The sequence below is a fragment of the Anarhichas minor genome, unplaced genomic scaffold (assembly GCF_050575085.1).
Source record: "Anarhichas minor isolate MPS153535 unplaced genomic scaffold, ASM5057508v1 ptg000043l, whole genome shotgun sequence".
NCBI lineage: Eukaryota > Metazoa > Chordata > Actinopteri > Perciformes > Anarhichadidae > Anarhichas > Anarhichas minor.
In genome coordinates, this window is record NW_027466489.1 from 7,416,057 (window position 1) to 7,438,448 (window position 22,392).

General features: G+C 43.0%; 1 protein-coding gene across 1 annotated transcript; it reads left to right on the forward strand.

The window, feature by feature from the left end:
* The first annotated feature begins 250 nt into the window (after window positions 1-250).
* Window positions 251-12,122, forward strand: arhgap40 (Rho GTPase activating protein 40). Its single transcript, XM_076111037.1, has 15 exons — window positions 251-396; window positions 1,721-1,944; window positions 3,127-3,347; window positions 4,205-4,272; window positions 4,981-5,140; window positions 6,090-6,255; window positions 6,640-6,731; window positions 7,203-7,280; window positions 8,007-8,166; window positions 8,948-9,030; window positions 9,999-10,205; window positions 10,612-10,755; window positions 11,026-11,177; window positions 11,351-11,406; window positions 12,016-12,122. Exons 1-15 carry the CDS (start codon window positions 251-253, stop codon window positions 12,120-12,122), a joined length of 2,064 nt encoding a protein of 687 aa, XP_075967152.1.
* The last annotated feature ends 10,270 nt before the right edge of the window (window positions 12,123-22,392 follow it).

The window sequence follows — 22,392 nt, forward strand, 5'->3', positions numbered from 1 at the left end:
AGGGTGACGAGGGAGGGGACAGGTGTGAATGATGCGTATACAGGAAGCCGTTACTCCCTCCTGCATTCCAGCTTCAGCTCCACTCAGCCCCAAAGCCTCAGTGAACAACAACACGTTCGGTCACCGCACAGAGAAACTGGAGCAGCGGACAGATTTACACCACACTCACATGGTGTCCAACCAACAGGACTGGATGAAGCTAGGTTTTGGTGCCGGATTGTTATCCCTGGATTCCTTTAGCATTGTGGATATGAAAGGCAGAGAGGAGGTATTGGTGGGCAGGCTCGGATCCACCATGCAGTTTCCACGCACCAGGTTGAGCCGTTCCAGGTTTGGTCCTATAAGCCCAGCGAGGAGCAAGCGTGTGAAGCCATCCTCACAAAAGAAAAAAGCCAGGTATGTTTCATGAGATGGAGCTGGAGCTGGAGCTGCGGGATCAAAGTCATAAATGTTTTGGTGAAAGTTTGAATGTTGTCTGTGCTTGAAGTGAAGTCGTGCAGATGGCACACTGTGTGGTAAAATCCCCAAATAACCAGTGGACATCAGAGCCACTGCAGTTATGGTAGGTGTAGTTCATGCTGCGGAGTCTGTGTCTGACAACTTTTTTAGATGGTGGCTATTTTTGGACACAACATTTAAAAGATAGTTGCTACTATATTTAATTTTAACCTCTTGCACACGTAAAATCCCTGTGTTGTGATAGATATCATTCTTCTCTCTGTCTGTAATTACGCATCACTTCTTATTTATAAGGAGAGAGATTCATGTAATACCAGCTTATATAGGTTTGTCCAAATCGTACTTAAAAACAACTATACAAATGATGGTCTAACAATCTTACTGTGACTAAAGCACAGTATTCAAAGTGGATCCACCTAGAGTTGAAACTAGGACAACTGACTCATTGTTTAAGTAAGTTGTCAAGCATCCATGACAAACATCTTCTTGGTTGTGAGGATCAGCTTTTCTCTGTTTCTTTGCCTTTTTTCTACTTCTGTTTCTTTGCAAAGAGGCTTTTGATGAATTAAGTATCTATTGAAACTCCCCCCCCGTGTGGAAGCGTGTGGTTTGGTATGTCTCTTGAGATTTGCTGACCAGAGGAATGTGACTGAACCGCACACCGATGGAGTGACTCAGCCGACCACTACCTGTGATCACCATGTCACATTTTAGAGGTTGCAAAAGTGTGTCTGCAGCTGAGTGTGTCCCATTGTTGTGTAAGGGAGCATACCATCTCTTGTTGCGTCATTCACAAGAAACGCTGGCTGCATTTTTTTCATGCTGGTTTTCAGAAAACAATCTGAATTTTTGGAATTTTTTATTGTATTTCGTTAAATATTCTTCCGGTGTTGGTGGGCTGCAGTCGTGTATCTGATCCAGTAGATGAAGGGGTGTGACCCATAGGAAAACCGATCTCACATTGGTACAGTGACATCTAGTGGATCTACAGGGTACTATGCCTCCAGGACACATTTTGCAAGAACAATAGAGACCCCCCTTTGTGTCCGCTCTCGCCATCTCGCTCCTCTCTCCGGCCCTCCCTCTCCCATCCCGCTCCTCTTGTCTCTCCATCTCTCTGGGCTCCCCCCCCGGCTGACTCAACCTCCCTCGCATCGCTCCGATCTTCGTTCCTCCTGTGTTTGTATGTGTCTTTGCGTTTCTGCCCGTTCGTTTGCATGCATACGTGCGATTTCTTTACGTGTGTGTATGTCTGTACCAGAAATCCCAGCCCCACCGAGATGAGCGTGGAGCCCTGGGCCAGCCCGCAGGACCAGGCAGCAGCTGAGCACTCACACGGCGCACACGCGCCATCCTCCCAGGACCAGGAGCAGCACCCCGACAAACTCTGCCTGGATTCCTTCTGGAGTGAGGTGGAGACCATTCGACAGGGGAGTGGCTACACAGACCTCGACTGCAGCAGGAGAGACTCCAGACAATCAGAAGGTAAATACCGCATGACCGCCGCTGTGCGAGTGATGTAGGATGGAGAGAAAGAGCTGAGGTCATCATGAGTCCGTGTGGTAGAAATACTAACCACCAGTGCTTAACACAGCTGCTGCTGAGACACTCCGTGAAACGATGCATTCAACATGGCAACGGATCAGGTGTCACTCATGCAGCAAAAAAAAAAAAAAAAAACGCTCGTCACCATGGCAACGCTATCAAACACTTTGTGGCAGGGACTGTTTTATGTGCACGAGCCACAAAGCCATTCATGATGGGGATGCTCTTTTATTACTTGTGATTGTGTTAATTCTACCCTTTAACAGAAACAGAAACACTCTTTTAAATGAATTAATGAGAAAAACCCTCTAAAGTCTGAATGTTGGTTTGTGAGTGAGTCTATGCCCCATTATTATTTTGAGAGAGTAAACCATTTTTGGTTCTTTATTATTCTGAAACATCTTCCTACCTACTGTATTTAGTGTCCAAGATCCGGTTGCACCAGCTCTTCATTGGGTTCACACTTATAACACGAGTGATTACAAAGCGGAGGTTTACAAATCACTAAAGAGAGATTAGCTGTTGCTAAACATTTCCACTCATTAGCTGCCAAGTGTAACTGTTGCGTATCTAACTGAATTGACAGACAAAGCTGACGTTAGCTAATATAGAGTGAACGGGTAAAGAGAATAGGCTTGACACATCTGACCTGACACATGACTGTTTAATAACGATGAAGATTTCAAATTACAGTCGACAAATAACAAAAAGCCTTATGCTACGTTTTGCTAATTACCGAATAACACCACTCAGTCTGAAACACACATATTTTATCATCTATGCAGACATAAACAAAAGAAATGCATACGTTGTTATAAAGACTGGCAGTTATGTTGAATATTGTTACAGCCTGTGGTGCTGCATTGACTTCCTGTTTACACAATCCATTGCTTTTGACTGGACTGTGCTACAGATGTTTCCTAGTTGTAGTTACTACAGACTGAGGAGGGACTTTATGCACAAACCGAGTCCAGTCATCTACACCTAATTTTATACATTACATTACATCAAAATTATAATTTATTGCAGTAAAACTGTGCATTTCATTTTGTTATGTTGTTGCTGTCTGTGTGTTGTTGCCTGTCTGTATCTTTCACTGTCTGTCGTATCTCTGTGTCTCAGAGGGCGAACAGGAGGAGCAGTGGTTGGCCGATGCTGGCTTATCGACCCTCATCAGCGAGGACAGCGAGGATGTAGACAAAGCGGTGCTGCTGTCCACTCTGACCCGGACCCAGGCCGAGGCCGTGCAGCGTCGACTGGATTCCTACACGCTGTCCCTCCGCAAGAGGAACAAACCGGCCCCGCGAGACGTTCGCGACATCTTCCACTCCCCCATCGCTCAGGTCAGGACTTTGAAGCACCTTTGAAAAAGTTGTTCTGTAACTAACCACGACCCCTGACACCCCGACAGAGGAGGAAAAGCAAGAGAAAGCTAGCTCTCCATGCCTTCAAATAATGTAAAAATGGGAGAAAAAAAATGAAGTACGGAATTTGAGTGACTTGTAACAACTCCTATGTCCTTTGTTTACATCTACCCACAAGAAAATGCAAAGACCAGTCTCAGGCTTACTGTCATGCTGTCAAAGCTGTATGCAGAGAAATATGACATATCCATTTCCCTGGTGACTGTCAGGACTCAGCGAGGGACTTTCTATTGTTCCAGTGTGTTGTGCTGTGAGTTGCCTTGTTCTGTGCAGAGGGGCTGACCTGTGACAATAAAGGCAAATCACATGTAAAGGCCATGCTTTGTCCTCCCTGTCTGCCTGAGCAGCCCTGAGAGGGGACTAGATACACTGCTCCTCTGATCCTTATCAGTCCTTTATCAAAGGAAACACTTTTCATATCCATCTCCATCTGCTCAGTGGACACTATGAAACACGACTACTATTCCCAGTGGTGGACAAAATATTAAAGGACTGATATTTTTAACAAAAGTAGTTCCTTAGAGAAAGTGTTGTGTACTGGGACATACATGTCTGTCCATCCCGCGAGACGGATCTTTTCTCAGTTGCTCTTCCTGAGGTTTGTTACAGTTTTGTTCCCCATTTTGGGAATTTTTCCTTATTCAAATCTAGGGTCTAAGGACAGAGCATGTTGTATCCTGTATACAGATTGTAAAGCCTCCTGAGGAAAATGTGTGATTTGCCTAGATTGGGCTGCATGCGTTTGTGACGTGTCAATAAATGCTCTCTTTCACCAGACCCTTCTTCCTGAGTCCCAGCATAGCGAAGACTCTCCCCAAACCAGCATGGCATCGGTTGCCAAAACATCACTTTCAGGTAAGAGCTACATACAGTAATACTTTTACAGTAAGCCAAAAATAAAACGAGCAAGTAACTACTAACTAATACATATATGAAGAAGAAGAAGTCAGGTGAGCAGCAGATTTGTGAGGTCCTGATGAGGGATCGTCTGTTGGGATCAGGCCACAGCCCCGTCATCTATCTTCTAATTGGTTCAGATTAATCCCCGGATAACTCTCCCCATGTCGACATGCAGCTGCTGTAGAAAGTCCCTGTCCTCACAGTGTTGAGTTCACTGGCCAAATCGCAAAGTTTCAAATAGTATTTATGTTTTTGTACTGAGGAAAAACTAATGAGAGAAACAAATGCAGTTGCTGACGCTGTGACAGTGGAGAAAAGGCCATAATGTTACAGGTGCCACAGTAAATGGTGACATCTGTAGTTGGTCAAACTTCTCTATATGAGTATTGACTCTAAACAGATTCTCTAAATACTTCTGCCAAATGTTTCTTTTGTTTTGTTTTTATTTAGTTGCTATGTTTTGGGGAGATAAAAGATAAAAAGAGCATGTGGGTACATTTCCTCATATCTTTGGACTTTTTTGTCCGATGTTGTTCTTCCTCTTGTTCTCTCATGTAGTGTGCATTCAAATTAGATTTCTATGACTTCCCTCACAGTTGACTTCCTCATTTGTACTAATAGATTGGAGTTTGCGTGTGTTCATGGGTGTGTTTCCCCACTCAGCTGTGACGCCGGAGCATCACAGAGGCGCTCCGAAAGAGGAGTTCTTGATCACCGACGTGGCTTACTGCGAACAGGCCGTCATCTTCCTCAAGCAGGCCAAACTTCCGCAGAACAACAGCCAACGCCGAAAAGAGGATGGCACCCTGCCTGTAAGCACCAAAACACTTCCACCTCTCCTTCTCACGACTGTAGCTCTCGCCGCCCTTCAGGGAAATGTTATTTCAAATTGGGAACTTTGTAAATGTTCCAGTGATGTCATAAAATGGGAAGACAATTAGCAAATTGGGCACAAAAGCGGAATACTGATATAAGTGTCACAGCGTGTACTTCCTATAATCATTTGCTTTCGGTGGGTGTGAAAGAACATCGGACATCTATTTACAGAAGGACATGATAATAATCACATAGTTTATGGCAAGGCGAGGTACATACATGATGAATAAAAACAGTTTGGCCTTCGTACCTGGATGGAATATACTTATAATACATCTTTGGTAATGCAGGAAAAATAAATCTCAGTAATTTGGGGCTTTTTGGACTCTTGGATAAAGTTGGATATTTTAACCAAATTTTCACTGTACATTTGAGTCTCTGTTTGGACCTAAATATTCTTGGGTCATTTTCATGTAAACCTGTTAAGACTCACGCTCACACACAAATGTTATTGTTCGCTAATTCTAATCGGCCCTGCTGTTGGTTAGATAACAGGGTTAAGCAAAATACAGGAATGAGGGAATTAGCTCCCAACAAAAGAATAGTTGTTGAGTCACTGAGTCCAGCAGATTTATTCTTCTATTTCAGGAATACGTGTCCTCAGCAAAAGGGAAGAATTTGCATTCTTAAACGTGTTAATTAAACATGCATGGATACTGTTGCCACACTGCTTAGAGTATTAATCAAGGGAATGGATGATGTCCATTCTATTACAATGAGTATTGTGTAAATGATTTGACACTGTCGACCGTTTCTTCTTTATCCCATTCTCCCTTCCTGTGCTTTTTTTTTGCGTCTTTGTCTTTCTTTACCTCTTCACCTCCACTTGCCACCTCTCAACTCCAATCCCCCTCTCCTCACTTTTCACCGCCTTCACCTTCTCAGCGGGTGATCTGCCCCAAGTGTCGCCTCGGAGTGACTCGTATTCAGGATCTCTCCCACTCTGACATGAAGAAGGTGCGTCAGCTGGCTCTCATCGACATGACGGCGCTGTGCGACCTCTTGGAGCTGGAGGTTAAAAGGCACAAAACCGGCAAGAGGAAAATCCCAGGTATGGCAGCACTGACACACGAAGAAAGCACTTTACACACACACACACACACACACACACACACACACACACACACATACACACTGCAGAGACTTCCTCCTTTTTTCCCTACAGTCTGGAATTAAATCTAAATATACTCCTGCCTCTTCAATAAATACTTTTCATAGTATCGGTTTCTGTATACACAACAGCACTGAAACTTAACTTTGGTGACACATTCTTCAGTAATACATTAATCAGCCATAACTAATTAGCCATAGTATGACACACTGCAGGTATGTCGGTACACACACACTTACAAACACAACACAGGAAAATGTCTCCCTGATGCAACTTTGGCTGAATGTCAATGTGAGATGACTGAATGACACGTTGTTTTCACAGAGAGCCCGCTCTACGGTGTGCCGCTGGCCACGCTGCTGGAGAACGATCAGAAACTTAAGCCCAACAGCACTATCCCTCTCTTCATGCAGGCGGTAAGAACCCGAAACATTTTGTATGACCTTAGAAATCAGTAAGTGTGTGATGAAAATGGTTCCACATGCTTTTTCTCTGAACTGAGCAGTTTTAGATACTATCTGTACTGTACATGGGCTTGGGAGTTAATGATCTAATATGCCTATAATATACCACATCTGTTTTCCTCCCTTGGTCTGATACAAGACAACAGTTTTGACCATATTTTGCACAGCATGTGTTCAGCACATTTTTGCTTTTGTTGAGCCTGCAAAACATGCCTTCAGATAGAAGCACATAAAACAACCTCAGTGTCCTCTGAATGTGAAAAGCTTTGACCACACCCTGTACGTAGCAGCAGTTACTGAGAATAACCAGCAGAGGTGAGCAAGAGATTCTTATCTACCGATGCCTGACTCTCTGCTAATGTCTCTCTCTCTCCTCCCTCCCTCTCGCTCCCTTTCTCTCTCTCTCTCTTTCTTTCTTTGCAGTTGTTGTCATTTTTAGAAAAGAAAGGTGTCGATTCGGAGGGGATCCTGCGGGTTCCAGGATCTCAGTCAAGAATCAAGGTACAACATTTGAATACACATGATTTATCTCATACATACCTTGACACTGCACCAAATTACCACATTCCTTTTTGTAATTGTATGTTTGAAGCAAAGACATGAAAAAACAAAAAAGGTTTCATGACCTAAAGGGCAGCCAAGATATTGACATTGTTAAATGTCAGAAGTGCCTGAACAGCAGTGAGACAAATCAAACAGCTTCACTGAGTTTAAGTATAGTTGACATTTAGAAAAGTCCAATGAGACTAAATCAATTGTGGGGTTTTTTTTCAGCTTCTGTTGCCAGATTCCCCTTCTGATACTGTGTTTAATTCAGCACATGCACAGTAGCTGGTGAATCAATACAACTAAAGCAGACAGAAGAGGGCGCCATTTAGCGTCAGGAGAAACTGGGATTGAACAATCGAGTGTCTTTGACAGATAATGAATTTGGCAACAATGATCATTTCAAGAGAATTACCTCAACTAAATATTTTGGCACTTGCTTTTTCATCTTTACAAAATATTATACCATTAAGATAGTTTTTCTTGTTCCCAAGTTAAATAACTAGACACAATGTGGGTAGACAAGATAACAGAGCTTATATACTCTTCAGGAGTCATTCACACAATAAATAAAATATAAAAAAGAATTCAAAAGTGTTGAAGTAATTCTAATCATTTGAATGTCCGGGAGGTGGAATTAACACGGACAGTGTATCTGTGGCCATTGTTTTCTACCTGCAGCTGCTGCAGCAGACATTGGAGACCAACTTCTACTTGGGGCAGGTCAGCTGGGACGAGGTGAGTCCCAACGACGCCGCCGCGCTGCTTAAGAAGTTCATCAGGGAACTGCCCGCTCCTCTGCTCTCCGCCGAGTACCTCAACACCTTCAGCGCCGTTAGAGGTCAGTGTGCAACAATTTTGCATCTCTTTAAATCTTTCAGTTTCAGGACGCATCGCAGCGTACACTGCTTCTCTATAGTTACACAATGAACAGAGCTGTGACCAAACAGTATATCAGGATGCAGGTGGGTGAAGTATTTGAAGTGATTTTATTGAGTGTGTGCTTTCTTATCCGGCAAGTTGCATATTTACCGTACTCATCAGACATACACATTAATTCCTCTTCTCTTCCTCTACATGACTTCCATTACATGCTACATGACAGTCTGCTGCCCACTTTTCCAGACAGCTCAGCAGGGTTCACATTATAATTACCTGAGTCTCTTCTCCGTGACGCTTACCTTCTCTGCTCCAGCTGAGAACGCAGCATTCAGATGAACAAGTTGATAGCCTTTTAAGAGCAGCTGTAAAAAGATCTGCTATTTTCACATTGGTTTCCCCTTAATGAAAGAATGGACTGATATTATTAATATGATCTGATGGATGACTCACCGATGTTTAGTTTGCGAAGAGAATCCTTTCAAAGTGATAAATGACGTGTGACCACAGAGACATAAGCTAACAAACCTAATGGCCACCTGTCACAATGTCATTAATCTTTAAGTATCCCATTACTCTCGGCCAAATGCAGAGGAAATGAAGAAGATGTGTGTGTGTGTGTGTGTGTGTGTGTGTGTGTGTGTGTGTGTGTGTGTGTGTGTGTGTGTGTGTGTGTGTGTGTGTGTGTGTGTGTGTGTGTGCGTGCGTTAGACCTGTCTTATTTTTGCTTTCTCTGCCTTCAGACATCACAGAGCTGAGACAGAAACTCCACATGTTGAACCTGCTCATCTTGCTGCTGCCTGAGCCCAATAGGAACACACTGAAGGTATCACTGAAGGAACACACACACACACACACACACACACACGCAGAGTATATCAAATATGAACTCCACCTTCATTAACTACAACAGCAAAATATTCCTTTTCACATAAGTGGATGAGTAATAATAACCTAATAATGTAATATATGATATGTAATAACACTCAAACAGGCCATTTTTCCAAGCACTTTTTCTTTTGATACTTTAAGTATATTTTTGTTAATATACTTCACGTACTTTTACATAGCTAACATCTTTAAATAGTATTTTTACAGAGTGGATGTGAATGCTTCCTCCACCACACTTGATCTACAGGCACAATAGAGGTTGAAAACTAGCTTCCAAAATGAAAGAGTCAAGTTTGAACATTTCTTTTCATCTCCAAGGATTGAAAACACATAATCCATAAATGACTCCAAAAGTGTTAAACTGGCCTTAAACCTTTATTCAACATTCTTCACGTGCTGTCACTTAATGTTGTCAGAAATTCATCCCCGTTTACGCTCTCATGAAACTCGACATACCAAAGCACGGATTCACAATGCATTACTATATTGTTCTGCCCCTAATCCACATTTTAAACACCCTGCTCTGTTATGTAAAGGCTTGCATCAACCATGACTCACTTCCACCAACACAAGTGTGCAGTCCGCTCCGCTTATAGCATCCAGGAGCATAAGACCCAGCTGAACTAATTACTTTGACTCCAGTGGAGGCAGCTGAAACTTACTGTGCATTAACATACTTCTCAGTCGAGGTGTTACAGATGATTCAGTCACTGTGATAATTCCCTTTACTCCATTTTGTGTGTCGGTGTAAGTGGCCTCTCAACATTTACTCATTGCTCAGTTGAAAGTGAGCGTCTTTCAACTCTTTAAAAGCTGAAATGTTCGTCCCCTCATTACATATATTATGATAAAAGATCCACCTTTCATTTCACGTATGCGCGTCTGCACCTGTGTGTTCTTCAGGCCCTCCTCGAGTTCCTCAGTAAGGTGGTGTCTAGGGAGAAGAGGAACAGGATGAACCTGTGGGCCGTAGCGACCATCATGGCTCCCAACCTCTTCCTCCATAAAGCCGTCCCCAGCAGACTGACGGAAGGGACAGAGAAAGGACATGCGGAGAAGGCAGCTGATGTCATGAGGCTCCTCATCCGCTACCAGGACCTGCTCTGGACGGTAAGACAGCCCACATATTCAACCTCATGAGCAGAGGATTGTTGGTTTTACTGCAGAAACATTAGATGTAATAATGTTATTATTTAGAGGCTATTGTTCGGTTTCTACTAATAACAAACTATTTTTCTTCTTTAAACCTTTTTTTGTAACAAAGAGTAATGAAGCAACACCCGTAACAAAAATGTGGCGTTTACTATCCCAGTTGTCATCTAGCAAGTTGGAAATTGAATATCGGCAAAAGCAGTAATTCAATTTAACTTGAAGATCAATTCTTGACTTTGGAAATAGTTATTTACAAAATTCCCTTATTTGCTTTTTTTCTGGCTAAAATTGTAATCGCGTAAATATTTCTTGTCATGAAAATACACCCATCACAAATGTTGCGTCATGTTCCCTTTCTCTTCAGATCCCCAATTTCCTCATGAGCCAGGTGCGTAAGCTGAATGAGAACAGTAACCGGCGTTACCAGTTCTACGATCGCCGCTTCAAGAACCTGCTGAGGAAGATCCACACAGACAGCCGAGAAAAACCTGATAAAAACACCTCAGAGGTGAGCCGGTTTTACAACCCCGCTCTGCTTCATACACTCTGCTCGCAGTACACCCAGGTGACAGCAATGTCCAATCGAGTATAATTAAAGCAATCAATGACTACAACAAATCTCAGTTCTTGTGGTGAAAAGCTCCTCAAACTCTGATTATACTTGGGAAAACTGTATCACTGTTAAAGCTGCATACTCTCATGCAAATGTTTCAAGGTGTTTGCTGTGGAAACGTCATTGTTTTAGTATCCTAAGCTAATACGGGGATTTATTTTGCAGCCGTGTCGCACAGTGAAGATCCAGGACGGGGATCTGGTGAGCAGCACCATGGAGTTCCAGCTCAACATCAACTCCCGAGCCTCAGACCTGCTCGCCCAGTTCCAGCGCCAGTCCGTCCGCAGCCCGGACAACGGAAAGGGCAAAATGCGAAGGTATGATGACCACACGCACTAAAGACAACTCTTAACTTAAATTTTGTTACATAATGCGCACAGCAGTTCAGTTTAAGCTTCTTTTTTTTTTCTCACAGTAGTAATGGTTTCACTTTTGTCACCTGATGAAGTATTCCTTTCAGAGAAACATATTTACTGTTGTCTCTCAACAGAAACGGCTCTGTGGCGTATCCTGACTGCGCCCTGTACGAGGTGGGAGGGAATATTGGTGAGTTGGAAGTGGCTTCAGCGTTTTCTCTGGCCGGAGCGGCGCTGACATTTGCATGTCCTTCTGCTCAGTGACCTGATGAGGGTAGCGAGGTCTTAGGTAATGAACTGTGCAAACATCAGAAGAGATTTGAGCGGTGCATCTGCAGTTATCAGAGCAGATAAATGCTTATTACACACGTGTCTGTGCGCTCACAGGAAAGCTGACACAGTGAACGAAAAAAAACTTGTTCAGTCAGTTCAGCTTCTGTAAAACTTCTGAATCTTTACCTTAGTAGAGATTATTGAACTATGATCACTGTTTTGATAGAAAACACAAATCCTGAAGTGATGCTCGAGCTGAGAAAAATCACTTATGTCATTTTGCAAGAAATGAATAGCTTTTCAGTATCCGTATCAAACAAAATAACACATTTAAAGACATACATTTGGGTTCTAAGAACTGGGATTGACATCTTTAAGAATGTGACTAATTGAGAGATGAATCAATAAGAAAAATAATCATCAGCTGCATCCATAATTAATATGTAAAATGAACCCTACATCTTTTATATATTTTAAAATTCCAACAATACAGGCTTTTAGTCATTTCTGTGTGTGTTTTCTGCAGGTGAGCACTGCCTGGATCCCGACACACACCTTCTGGATTTGTACAACAGCAACTCTGGAGGAGAGTGGGTCATCAAGATGAAACCCAACGCCAGCAGACAGCTGTGAAGGATGGACGAACAGATCGGGGAACAGGTTGCTGAAGAAGGACAAAGGCAGAGCCTAAAAAAAAAGATCAAATCCACGCAGCCCTCTCTTCTTGTCCTTTTCATCCTTGGAGCAGCAAGGGAGGAGGAGACAGATGGTCAGACGGAGGAAGCAGAAACAGATAGAAGGAGAATCTGCCAGGAGCAGAGCCTAAGAACTGTCTATGATCAGATGAACACACTCTGCCCTCTGTCTCTTTCCCTCTTTCCCTCTACCTTTTTTGTCTCTCTCTATTTTCCTCTTCTTTTTCCCTTCACCCCATCATTCCTCGCCCGCGTTACCATAGGGCTGCGACGCTGCAAGCACAAAGCTGCTGATGTGACTCATTACTTCCGACAGAAAACCTGCTGCGCAGCAAAGAGAAGTGAGAGGCTGGGCAGTTTGGTTCACCATCTTTTCTCTCAAGCAGTCATCTCCAACCATGAGCGAGCAGATGGGGACGCAGAGCACCTCTGGCTACAGAGAGCACAGGCCCCGCCCCCCCTCTCAGGCCAGCCAGACAATGTGTTTTCATGTCATAGTTTTCATTCATCAGATTTTTGCAAAAAGCCGAAACATGATTCAGGAGCCTTACAAGCATATTATTGGTTAAATTGGTGTCTAATACTGCGGCAGACAGTACATTTTACAAGAGAATTCTGAGATTCATTCTTGACCTTGGAAACTGCCGTTAGCAGTTTTGGAGATTTTGAGATCTCCAGAATAGTTACTTAGGAGACTTACATGGCAGAGAAATCTGCTTTCTCCAGGGGATATTTACCTGAGGAAATCAGGTTTCTGTACTCCCCTCTGAAACCAAGTTCACTCAGGGAACGGCATATAAACACAGTGACCACAGTAGTTATCCATTTAGCTTATGATTTGGACAGAAAACTGTAGTTTTATGTCCTGCTTCTTTAATTACTGATAATTAGAAAACAGCAATGAGAGGAAATTAATGGAAAACTGAACGCTAGTGGCTGCAGCTAACCTGGAGACAGAGCGTGACTTCAGTTACCAGCTGATCAATCAGAAAATAGACTGACTGATACCGCTCATCTGCTTTTTATCTCTCCGCTGACCGTTTTCCAGCTCAGACATTTTGATCACAAAGTAAACAAAGGCGAAGGATTCTTCTCTGTGCCATTCAAAGAGATTAACTGATATCTTCTTATCTGTGAAACCCTGCGATCTCCTGGGCCTTATAAAAATAAAAAAAATCCATGGACTTCCAAGGACCCCTGACCTGTACAGAACAGCGCTCAAAGAGACTTTTTTTTTTTTTTCTTTTTTTTTTTTTTGATACCAAGGGATTTGGTGTCACAACCTCAAGGACAGCTGCTGCACCTCTAAAGGGAGTTGTTAAGGACACAGTGAAGCTGGTCTTCAGTTCTCATTTTTAAACACATGAATGGAGCCGAAAGTGCTGAAGTGACTCTTGGGGTAAACTGGGATTATTGTTGTTATTTATATGAATGTAATGCCATTGTTGCTTCTGTATGTGATGAGTATTGTGTAGGCTAGAGAGACTTTAGGATAATGTGGAGTTGCTGCACTCAGTGTATGTATGTTGTGTGAAGTCAGCCAGACTCAGTGTGGATATTTGCAGTGTTCTTGTACAGATTTCTTGATGCTGAGTTGTTTTTCGATACACCCTAAACAGTACAGTAAGATAAATGCCATGTGTAAATATTCATTCACTCGTACACTCGGCTGTGAAGAGGCGCTGAAATCACTGCAGTAGAACTGTTTTGATTGCGTTGCGACGCTCAAAGTGTTCCAAACACACGCACGCAGCAAATTAATGTGTTTAACATTTTTGCACCGATCGTCAGATGCGAATCATTTACTCCTCGCAGCCGGAGCCATGTTGGTACTCCGCGGCCATTTTGTGGGAAGTGTCTCGCACTCTCCGCTCAATAGATGGAGTAATGACAGCCGGCCCTGCATCAACATCCATCAACACCCTCTGCTCCGTCTCTGTCACCTCATAATCATGGACCATAATGGCGGTGTGGAATGCATCAGAAATACGGCGAGGAATCACATTTCTTTGATAAAGGAGAAGGTAATGAATGGCTGTTATAAATTCTGCTGCCCTGGACCCGGCGACAGCAGCGGTGTGTGTGTGTGTGTGTGTGTGTGTGTGCGTGATGAGCTTCATTACACAAGTCCAATTGGCCTGTCCCAGGGTCCCAGGCACAGTTCAGTGCCTCGGCACAAAGCGAGCTGATGAAACCGCCTTCTGCTGACAATCTGGAGAACTAGGTCACCTCTGAAGCAGAATCCCAGAGGGCAAGAAGTGTGAGTCCAAACACCCCCGAGGAGCCGAGAACATGGACACGTATCGGGTAAACACAACATGATGCGGAGTCACCGAAACAGGGCCCCCGGTTCACACGCTGCACAGGTTTTCTGTTGTTTGTGTTTGTACATATGTGAATGCGTTTGTGTGCGAGAGAAAGAGCTTCCTGGAACAGTGTTGTCTACATGATCACCCAGGGAGACGAAATGACGGACAGTTACAGTCAAATGTTTTTCCAGTTGTGGTCTAAGTGTTGTTGTGGACCTCTTGTTGTCTTCATCAATGTCCAGCTTTTATTATGGTGAAGATTTTAAACGTCAGCAGACGACAGAATGTATATTTATGCCCTTTACACGAGTTGTTGTTTTTAATACTTCTGTGAAAACAGTATTTGCTGTAGAAAGAAACACTTTTGAAAAAATGGTTTTGTCAATAAATGTGAATCTAATGTTGTGTCGTGATTTATTTTTTCAATATGGGGTAATGGGTGTGGTAGAAAGATGGTATCAACAAAAGCATCATTTATCATTGTGAGCTGTGAATCTACAGCTGCATCGCACAAAGAAGCAAACATACTGTACACACACATGTGAAAACAGAGAAAATGTGATGTGAAGTATTGGTTTATTCTGCTGCCGTAATCAATAGAGAATTAACCTTGTAATGTGTGCGGGTGAAGAGGCCAGCACTGCTCAGTTCCTTGATTAATCATCGCCACCGAATGGAAAAACCATTCGCAACTAACTGCCTCATCAACTTTGATTATTCAAGGTCTCAGCGTGTCCAAATAGCCGCGTGAAAGACAAAAGGAAGAAAACTAATGTATGATATAACGTTCATTGTTTTTTCTTTCACGAAATGAGAGTTGAGAGCTATGGGCTTTGTATTGTTGGAACATGCACCATGTGGGGAAGTGATCGTGGTTGAGAACGAAGTGATTAAATCCAAAAAGTAGATGATTACTAAATGAAATCATGATGGATTTAATATCTTCAGACTTGAAAACAGGACGTAATGACAGATAATCATTTTGAAGACTTTCTCTCAGTACAGAAAACATTAATGACACCTTTTTTTTCCAACACGGCTGTTGTGAGTTAATACGGTATGTTTTTCAGCCTCATTCAATCATTTCTCACAAAAGCAAAAGCAAAAAATCACCATGCAAAGCAAACTGCAGCCCCCCCCCCCCCCCCCAGACAGAGCAGCAGCAGCAGCCAGCCTACCAGACGCAGGCCCCTTTGGCCTGCTGCAGATCTAAATTACTGTAATCAGTGGATGAAAAGCAATCAGCAGCCTTGTATGAGCTGCTGGCAGAACGCCTGACCCCCGGCTCTCTCCACCAATCAGACCGCTGCGTCCCATTCACGACTAATCACGATGCGCACTCAGAGCTCACCGCCTCCCTCACATTTGATGGAGGAAGCACTCCTCTCCTGCTTTTGTTTTTTTGTGTGGGGCTGACCGGAGTCGACCGGATTGATGAGAGATGAAGGTGCGAGCTGAAGCTTGTTCCGGTGCTCACATGGCGGCAGCCGTGGTTTCCGTCCTGGCACCAGCTATAGAGGCTCCATCACTGAGGAGACAGTTTGCACAAAAGTAAAAGTTTCACTTTTAAATTTAGACTCTAATCTCTGCTGTCAATGATGTGTTCAAGTGAAGCAGGAAACGGAGAGATGAAAGGGAAAAAAAACATGTTCTGGTTTTGGGAACAGATTTACAGGACTGTAGTGAGGTAGACTAATCCCTAATTGAAATGATCTAGTGAGGGTTTGTGACAGAAGCAGTTTAAAGCAGTTGTGTTACATTCTCAAGTCAAAGTGTAATTTACTGTGAGTATTGTTTCTGGTAATGTGGGGGCTTTAATGAGCTGAACTAATATCTTGTCACAGACTGTATATAAGAAATCGACATAGTCACAGTGACATCACCTGTGGTCATTTTGAAGCCTAATGTTTGGCATTTTGGCTTTCGTCATCTTGTTTTATTGGCCGTTGCCATCTTGTTTTTTTTAAACCAGAAGTGACACCAGAGGGTGGAGCTGAATTTGTACAACACTGAATTTGGCATTTTTAGGAGACCAAAGGTTGGAATTAACTTCAATGAACTGAAAACACACAGTGCAAGGGTTTAAGTTGTAAGACGAAAAACACGTGAACTCTCAGACCAGACAACGTGGTGGTAGTGACCTGTCAATCACATGGTAGCCACGCCCTAAAGCATACCCTGCTTTATCGTCGTTTTTACTCTAAATAGGACCATCATTTAGTAAAATGAACATCATGCGGTATTGTAGATGACTTGAAACTAGCGGTTTGGACCATAAACTCATGTTTATAGTGTTTATGTAATAAATCAAGTGAGAAGTCATTTTCTCATAGGCTTCTATACAATCAGACTTCTTTTTGCAACCACAGGAGTCGCTCCCTGATGGCTATTTGAAAGAATGCAAGTTTAAGGCAGTTCTGCATTGGCTTCACTTTTCAGACCCGAATGTGACGCCTAATTGGTGCACAGAAATACCTATATCACCTTTCCAACTGAGCCACGCCCACTTCAACTAAAACTTTTATTTTTTACATGGATTTTTCAGTGAGGAAGAAGATGTAGATGTATTTTATATGTTATTATCAGACAGGGAGTATTCAAAGCATTGTTATGTCATAAAACATGTCTGGACAGAGTCTTTAAGCGGCTAAATGACGAAAATGTGTCAATCCGGAGACGTGGAGGACGGAGGAATAAAGACAAGTGACCAACTTTTGTAAATAACAGATGAGAAGGAAAATGGGGGATGGAGGGAGAGCTTATCTGCCATGAACGAGGATGCCTCTGTCTTTGTCACACGACTCACCCCCCTCCACTCTTATCTAGACTCTCCCTTTCTTACCCTCTGCCTCCCCCCTCACTGTTTCCCACCCTCTCCTCGCCGCCAGGGGTGGATCCCAGCGTTTATCTCTACCATCCAGCCCCGGTGTCTCCTAGCAACGGTGCACGGATCATTTAACTGCCCCTGCATCCTCTGTTTTTCCACCCAGTTACATACAATATGCCAACTGCCTTAATTCACATTTTCTGTGCTTTTATGGCCCTGAAACGACCCACTGTGCCTGGTTGTCGGTGGGTTTTTTTTGTGTGTAGTACTTGTCTCTCTGGCTTGTGGCACTCAAACCATATCAGTTCCACACTTGAGGCAGACAGACAGGCAGGAGAGGCTGTTCTGTCAGGACGTGTCACTCCAGGAGCCAGCAGGTGCACAAAACACACACTAGCACACACACACAATCAATGGGGGAAGACAGAACTTGGCCCTCGGTCTGAAAGGCCCTCGCAGAATCAATTAGCATTTAAATTAATGAAGCGCGTAATGAAGAGAGCCCTATCTCTCCTGCAGAAAGCCGACAGACAGGCGGAGAGCTGATTGTAAATCTACATGAGGAAGACACGCTGAAAGGAACATCAAAGATATTCAAATAGCCACTTCGGCCCTTTTTTTTTGAAGGAAAAGTGCCAAATTAAAAGCAGTGCTGCTTTAAATAAACCTACAATATGTATGTAGTGTTAATATAATCAAATTTCCATATAAAAAGTGCCATTAATAAAGCCCATAATTAAAGATAAAATGATTGCATGGAAAAGGCTGTCTTTATCTTTCAATATCCATCAGTGCAAATATGCTTAAAGGAGGCTGCTTCCGGTGCAGATAACCCTAAACTGATTTACTCAGGCAGACGGGAATTCATTTCAGCCATTCAGGATGTATTTCTCAATTTAGAATAGACTATATGACATTTATATGATTATATTGTGGTGAGAACAGAGGTGAGGGAGACCAGTATGGAGCTCTGAAACTAACCAGAAAAATAAACAGTAAAACGACTATGAGAGACAAAAGAAAAGAATACATCAATAAATAGTAGTTAACCGGCAAGCTAATGCTAACAAAGTTAGCTGCTGCTTGGTAGCTGCCTTTAAAAAGCTTCTGCTCAGTTTATGCTGCACTCACACGGTGTATAGTGGTGGATAATGGGAAGAACTGGGAAAAACTCCTGTTATGAGTGTGTTTGCGCACATTATTTCAAGTTTGTTTACCCCACTGTTAACCGTAAAGTCACATGCTTTATGTGTATGTCATGATTTATTTGTTAAGTCTGTTTCCATTGCACTTCGTCTCATTTAGTTTTTTTCGAAACACCAACTTTTGGACCTCTACCAAATAAATATTTTTTTTTACGTTATAATAAATGATAAGTAACAATATAATCATTATTAAATATTTGGAGGGTCTTTCTTGTGGAAATTGAAAATGTGCTTGAAAATAGGTGGAATGGAAACTCATTTAGTGTTTTAAATATAAGCTCACTGGCCCCACAGTCCTGTGAGTTGCACTGGTCTGTGTGTCACCACTGATGTTATGCACTGACAAACCTGGACCAATTACTGATCTAGACACACACACACACACACACACACACACACACACACACACACACACACACCTCTTTTGTGGAAAATTGGAAATGTGGTAAGGAAAATAATTTATAATCAAAACCAAATATAGAATAAATTTAGGAGCAAAACTTGTGTTTTCAACTGATAAAGTTGGAAAAGTGATTGGAGGTTAATGGAAACGTATGTTTTAATGCTATACCAGAGTATATTTACTCTTACACCACGTTTTAATTATTTACCTAAGTGCATTATTTATTGATGTATTCAGTTTTATTTTTGACTCGTCTGATAACCTTTTTCTTCTTTTGTCAGTTTCAGGGCGCTCACCGTGTTGTGGTTGAAAATGTTGTTGGTGTGTTTGCGGCTGCAGCAGCTTTTGTGTTTGTGGCAGCTGATGATGTTTGTGACACACACACACACACACACACACACACCACACACACACAGTGCTGGCAGCTCTGTCTCACTGACAGCGACAGACGCTCCATCCCTTGGGTCACTACCACACATAGAGATGAACGGTGACACTTCAGACTGACAGCGTGTCTCACACTGAACAAATCTGAATGTATGTAGCATAAACTGATGCTTTACTCCAACACAGTGACGACAGAGAGCTTTTCACCTGGAGTGTCAAAAACCACCACTGAGTGATGGAGGAGGGCTGTGTTTCCCTTCCTCTACATGACTCATGGATCAAACCCCCCTCCTACACACACACACACACACACACACACACACACACACACACACACACACACACACATCAAACACACCCTTGTTTGCCCCAAATACTGTCAATCCTTATACAAGATGACATTTTATTTTTATTTGAATTTGTTTGTACCGTGACGTCTTCATCTGTCACCGCGACCCCAACCTTTTGTGTCCTCAACATCTGAGGAGGAGAGGAGAGGAAGAAAGGGGGAGAGGAAGACAGGAGAGGAAGAGAAGAGATGAGAGGAAACAAAAAGACAGGGAGAGAAGAAAGGTCAGAAGAACAGAGGAGGAAAGGACAGGAAACGTGTGGAGGAGAGAAAAAGGAAATGAGAGGAGATAAGGAGACAATAGGAGAAGAGGAAGGGTGAGGATAGGAGGGAAGGAGATGAAGGAAGGAGAGCTGAGAAAGGGAATCGTAACAAAATGAAGAAATGAGAGGATATGAAGAAAGGAGGAGAGGAAGACAGGAGAGGAAGCAAGAAGAGAGGAAGAGGAGAAAGGTCAGGAGAAGAGAGGGGAAACGTGAGGGGGAGAAGAAAGGAAGGAAGGAATGAGGGAAAGAAAAAAGAGGATGGAAGAAGATGAAAGGAGAGGAGGAAAAGAAAGGAAATGAGAGGAAGAAAGGAGACAAAGGAAGGAGATGAGAGAAAGGGAATTGAAATGAAATGAAGAAATGAGAGGAGAGAATGAAAGGAAAGAAAAAGACGAGGAGAAGGAAAGAAGGGAGAGGAAAAGACAAGAGACGAAAAGCTTTACAGGCCGCTCTGTCCTTCAGATGTGCCCTCAGATGTCTAGCAGCTCCTTTGCACCACAGTCCTATTTGTTCCAACGTCCAATACAAAGCCTCAAACTCAGCACACACCCACGACACACCACGTCATCACCGCATTGTCCCGGCTGCCTCACTGTAGGCTACGGCATGAGTAGTAAAGAGAATCACCCACGATGCACCACTCCCTCGAAGGGGGCTTTTCCTGACCACAGCATGAGGAAGGAGGAGAGACGGGGAGAGAGACGTGGGTGGACAGTAGTAATGATGACAGTGGGACGCCGGGGGTTAGCAAGACTGTCACTAATGTGTGTGTGTGTGTGTGTGTGTGTGTGTGTGTGTTAGTGTGTGTGTCTGTGTGCCTCAGTCAGGGTGTGGGACACCCATGATCTCAGTGTGTCAGCAGGGGATGATTATGACGATGCTGTGTTGTGACAGAGAAATGAGCCCGAGCACTTCATTCAGCCTCAGACTTACACAACGTGCTGAGAGATGCAGTGAGAAAACACAACTCTGCTACAGCATCGTCTTTCTTTATCTATTTTCTAAATGGTGTCAGAATGGGTAGAATTGTATTTATCCAACTTAAAGGATAAGTCTGGTGATATTCCATATCTTACCTTTTGTCAACAAATGTCACAAAGTACAACTGACAAGTATCATCTGTGTGTGTCAATCTGTGGCAGAAAAATAGTCCCCCAACAACAGTGAACACATTTTTTGCAGTGTTACAAAACCCCAAAATGACCCATAGTCAGAATTTGATCCATGCTGTCCAATAAAAGGATGAATGTCTCATAAAATAATATCTTAACACCCCCTGAAGTAAAACTCAGCATTTCAGCCTGCAGGTGTAAAGTTACTCTTTAAATTGCATGTTGTATTTTTTATGCCATGAGGAGCAAACAGGAAGTCAGCCAGCTCGGCCAGAGGAATTCTCTATGCGTGCTGTTAACTAGCTGTGTGGGCTCAAAAACACCAAAGCACGCAAAGACTTCTTATTTAGTAAATGCATCCAGTGAGCAACTTCTTTTAGGAATGAATGGAGTGCCATCTTGGAGAGCAATATCCAATTTTCCAAGAGAGTGGTATTGTTTATGAATTATCACACATTATCGCAGTGGTAATCTTGATGTCGTGGATTGTTTTGCTGTTGTTGCATTGCCTCACGACACAGGAAAACGTTCCAATTATTTTGTCCATCTTTTGCACAATATGTCTTAGTGAACAGTGAACACTCGTCAGCAGCTGCCGATGTAGTGCGGCTTCCTGCTGCTAGTCTGCAGTGTTGCCTCAAGCCTCCTTTTCTCAAAGTCAATCATTGTCTCTCTCTCTCTCTTTCTTTGTCTCTCTCTCTCTGTCTGTATACATGAGACACCATCACACACACACACACACACACACGCACACACACACTTCTCTGTCTCACTGCTCTGCCTCCCAATTATTGAGACCCTAACAACTACCTTTGAATATGGCCTGTGGATAAATTCACTATAACCAGGTCACTGCCTTGCAGCTTATCTGTCCCCCTCTTGACACACACAGACACACACTCACACACACACACACACAGACACACACACACACACACACACACTGTCTCCCCACACCCAGACTCTTTCTAGCCACTGTCGACTCTAATCATCAGCCGCCGAGGAGGCACAAAGCTTAAAAAAGAGAGAAGAAAAATAACCATGGCAACAAATTTGAGGCAATTTCAGTAATGATATGAATTAGACGTCTAGCTGAATTACAGTATGTTGGGCAGGGAAGAAAAAGCTCTCAGCTCTGCTTCTGAAGTGACCGCAATAAGAAGATGATGCCTTTTGTGTTGAAATCCACAGCAAAAAAAAAGAAGTGAGTTTTATGTTGTTTCTATGATGACACTGTTTCTATTTTAAGCCGGATGCCACATTATGCCGGCCAAAATAGGACACACATGCACTCACACAGAATGAATGTCTGAGCATAAATGGCAGCTGGCAAAACAGGCTTAGCCAACC

What these genes read in the sequence shown, in the direction of transcription:
- arhgap40 (XM_076111037.1), top strand. Translation starts at nt 251, where the DNA reads ATGAAAGGCAGAGAGGAGGTATTGGTGGGCAGGCTCGGATCCACCATG. An exon ending in CCAATAGGAACACACTGAAG is followed by an intron (nt 9,031 to 9,998) that starts GTATCACTGAAG and finishes TGTGTTCTTCAG; the next exon opens with GCCCTCCTCGAGTTCCTCAG. An exon ending in ACCAGGACCTGCTCTGGACG is followed by an intron (nt 10,206 to 10,611) that starts GTAAGACAGCCC and finishes CTTTCTCTTCAG; the next exon opens with ATCCCCAATTTCCTCATGAG.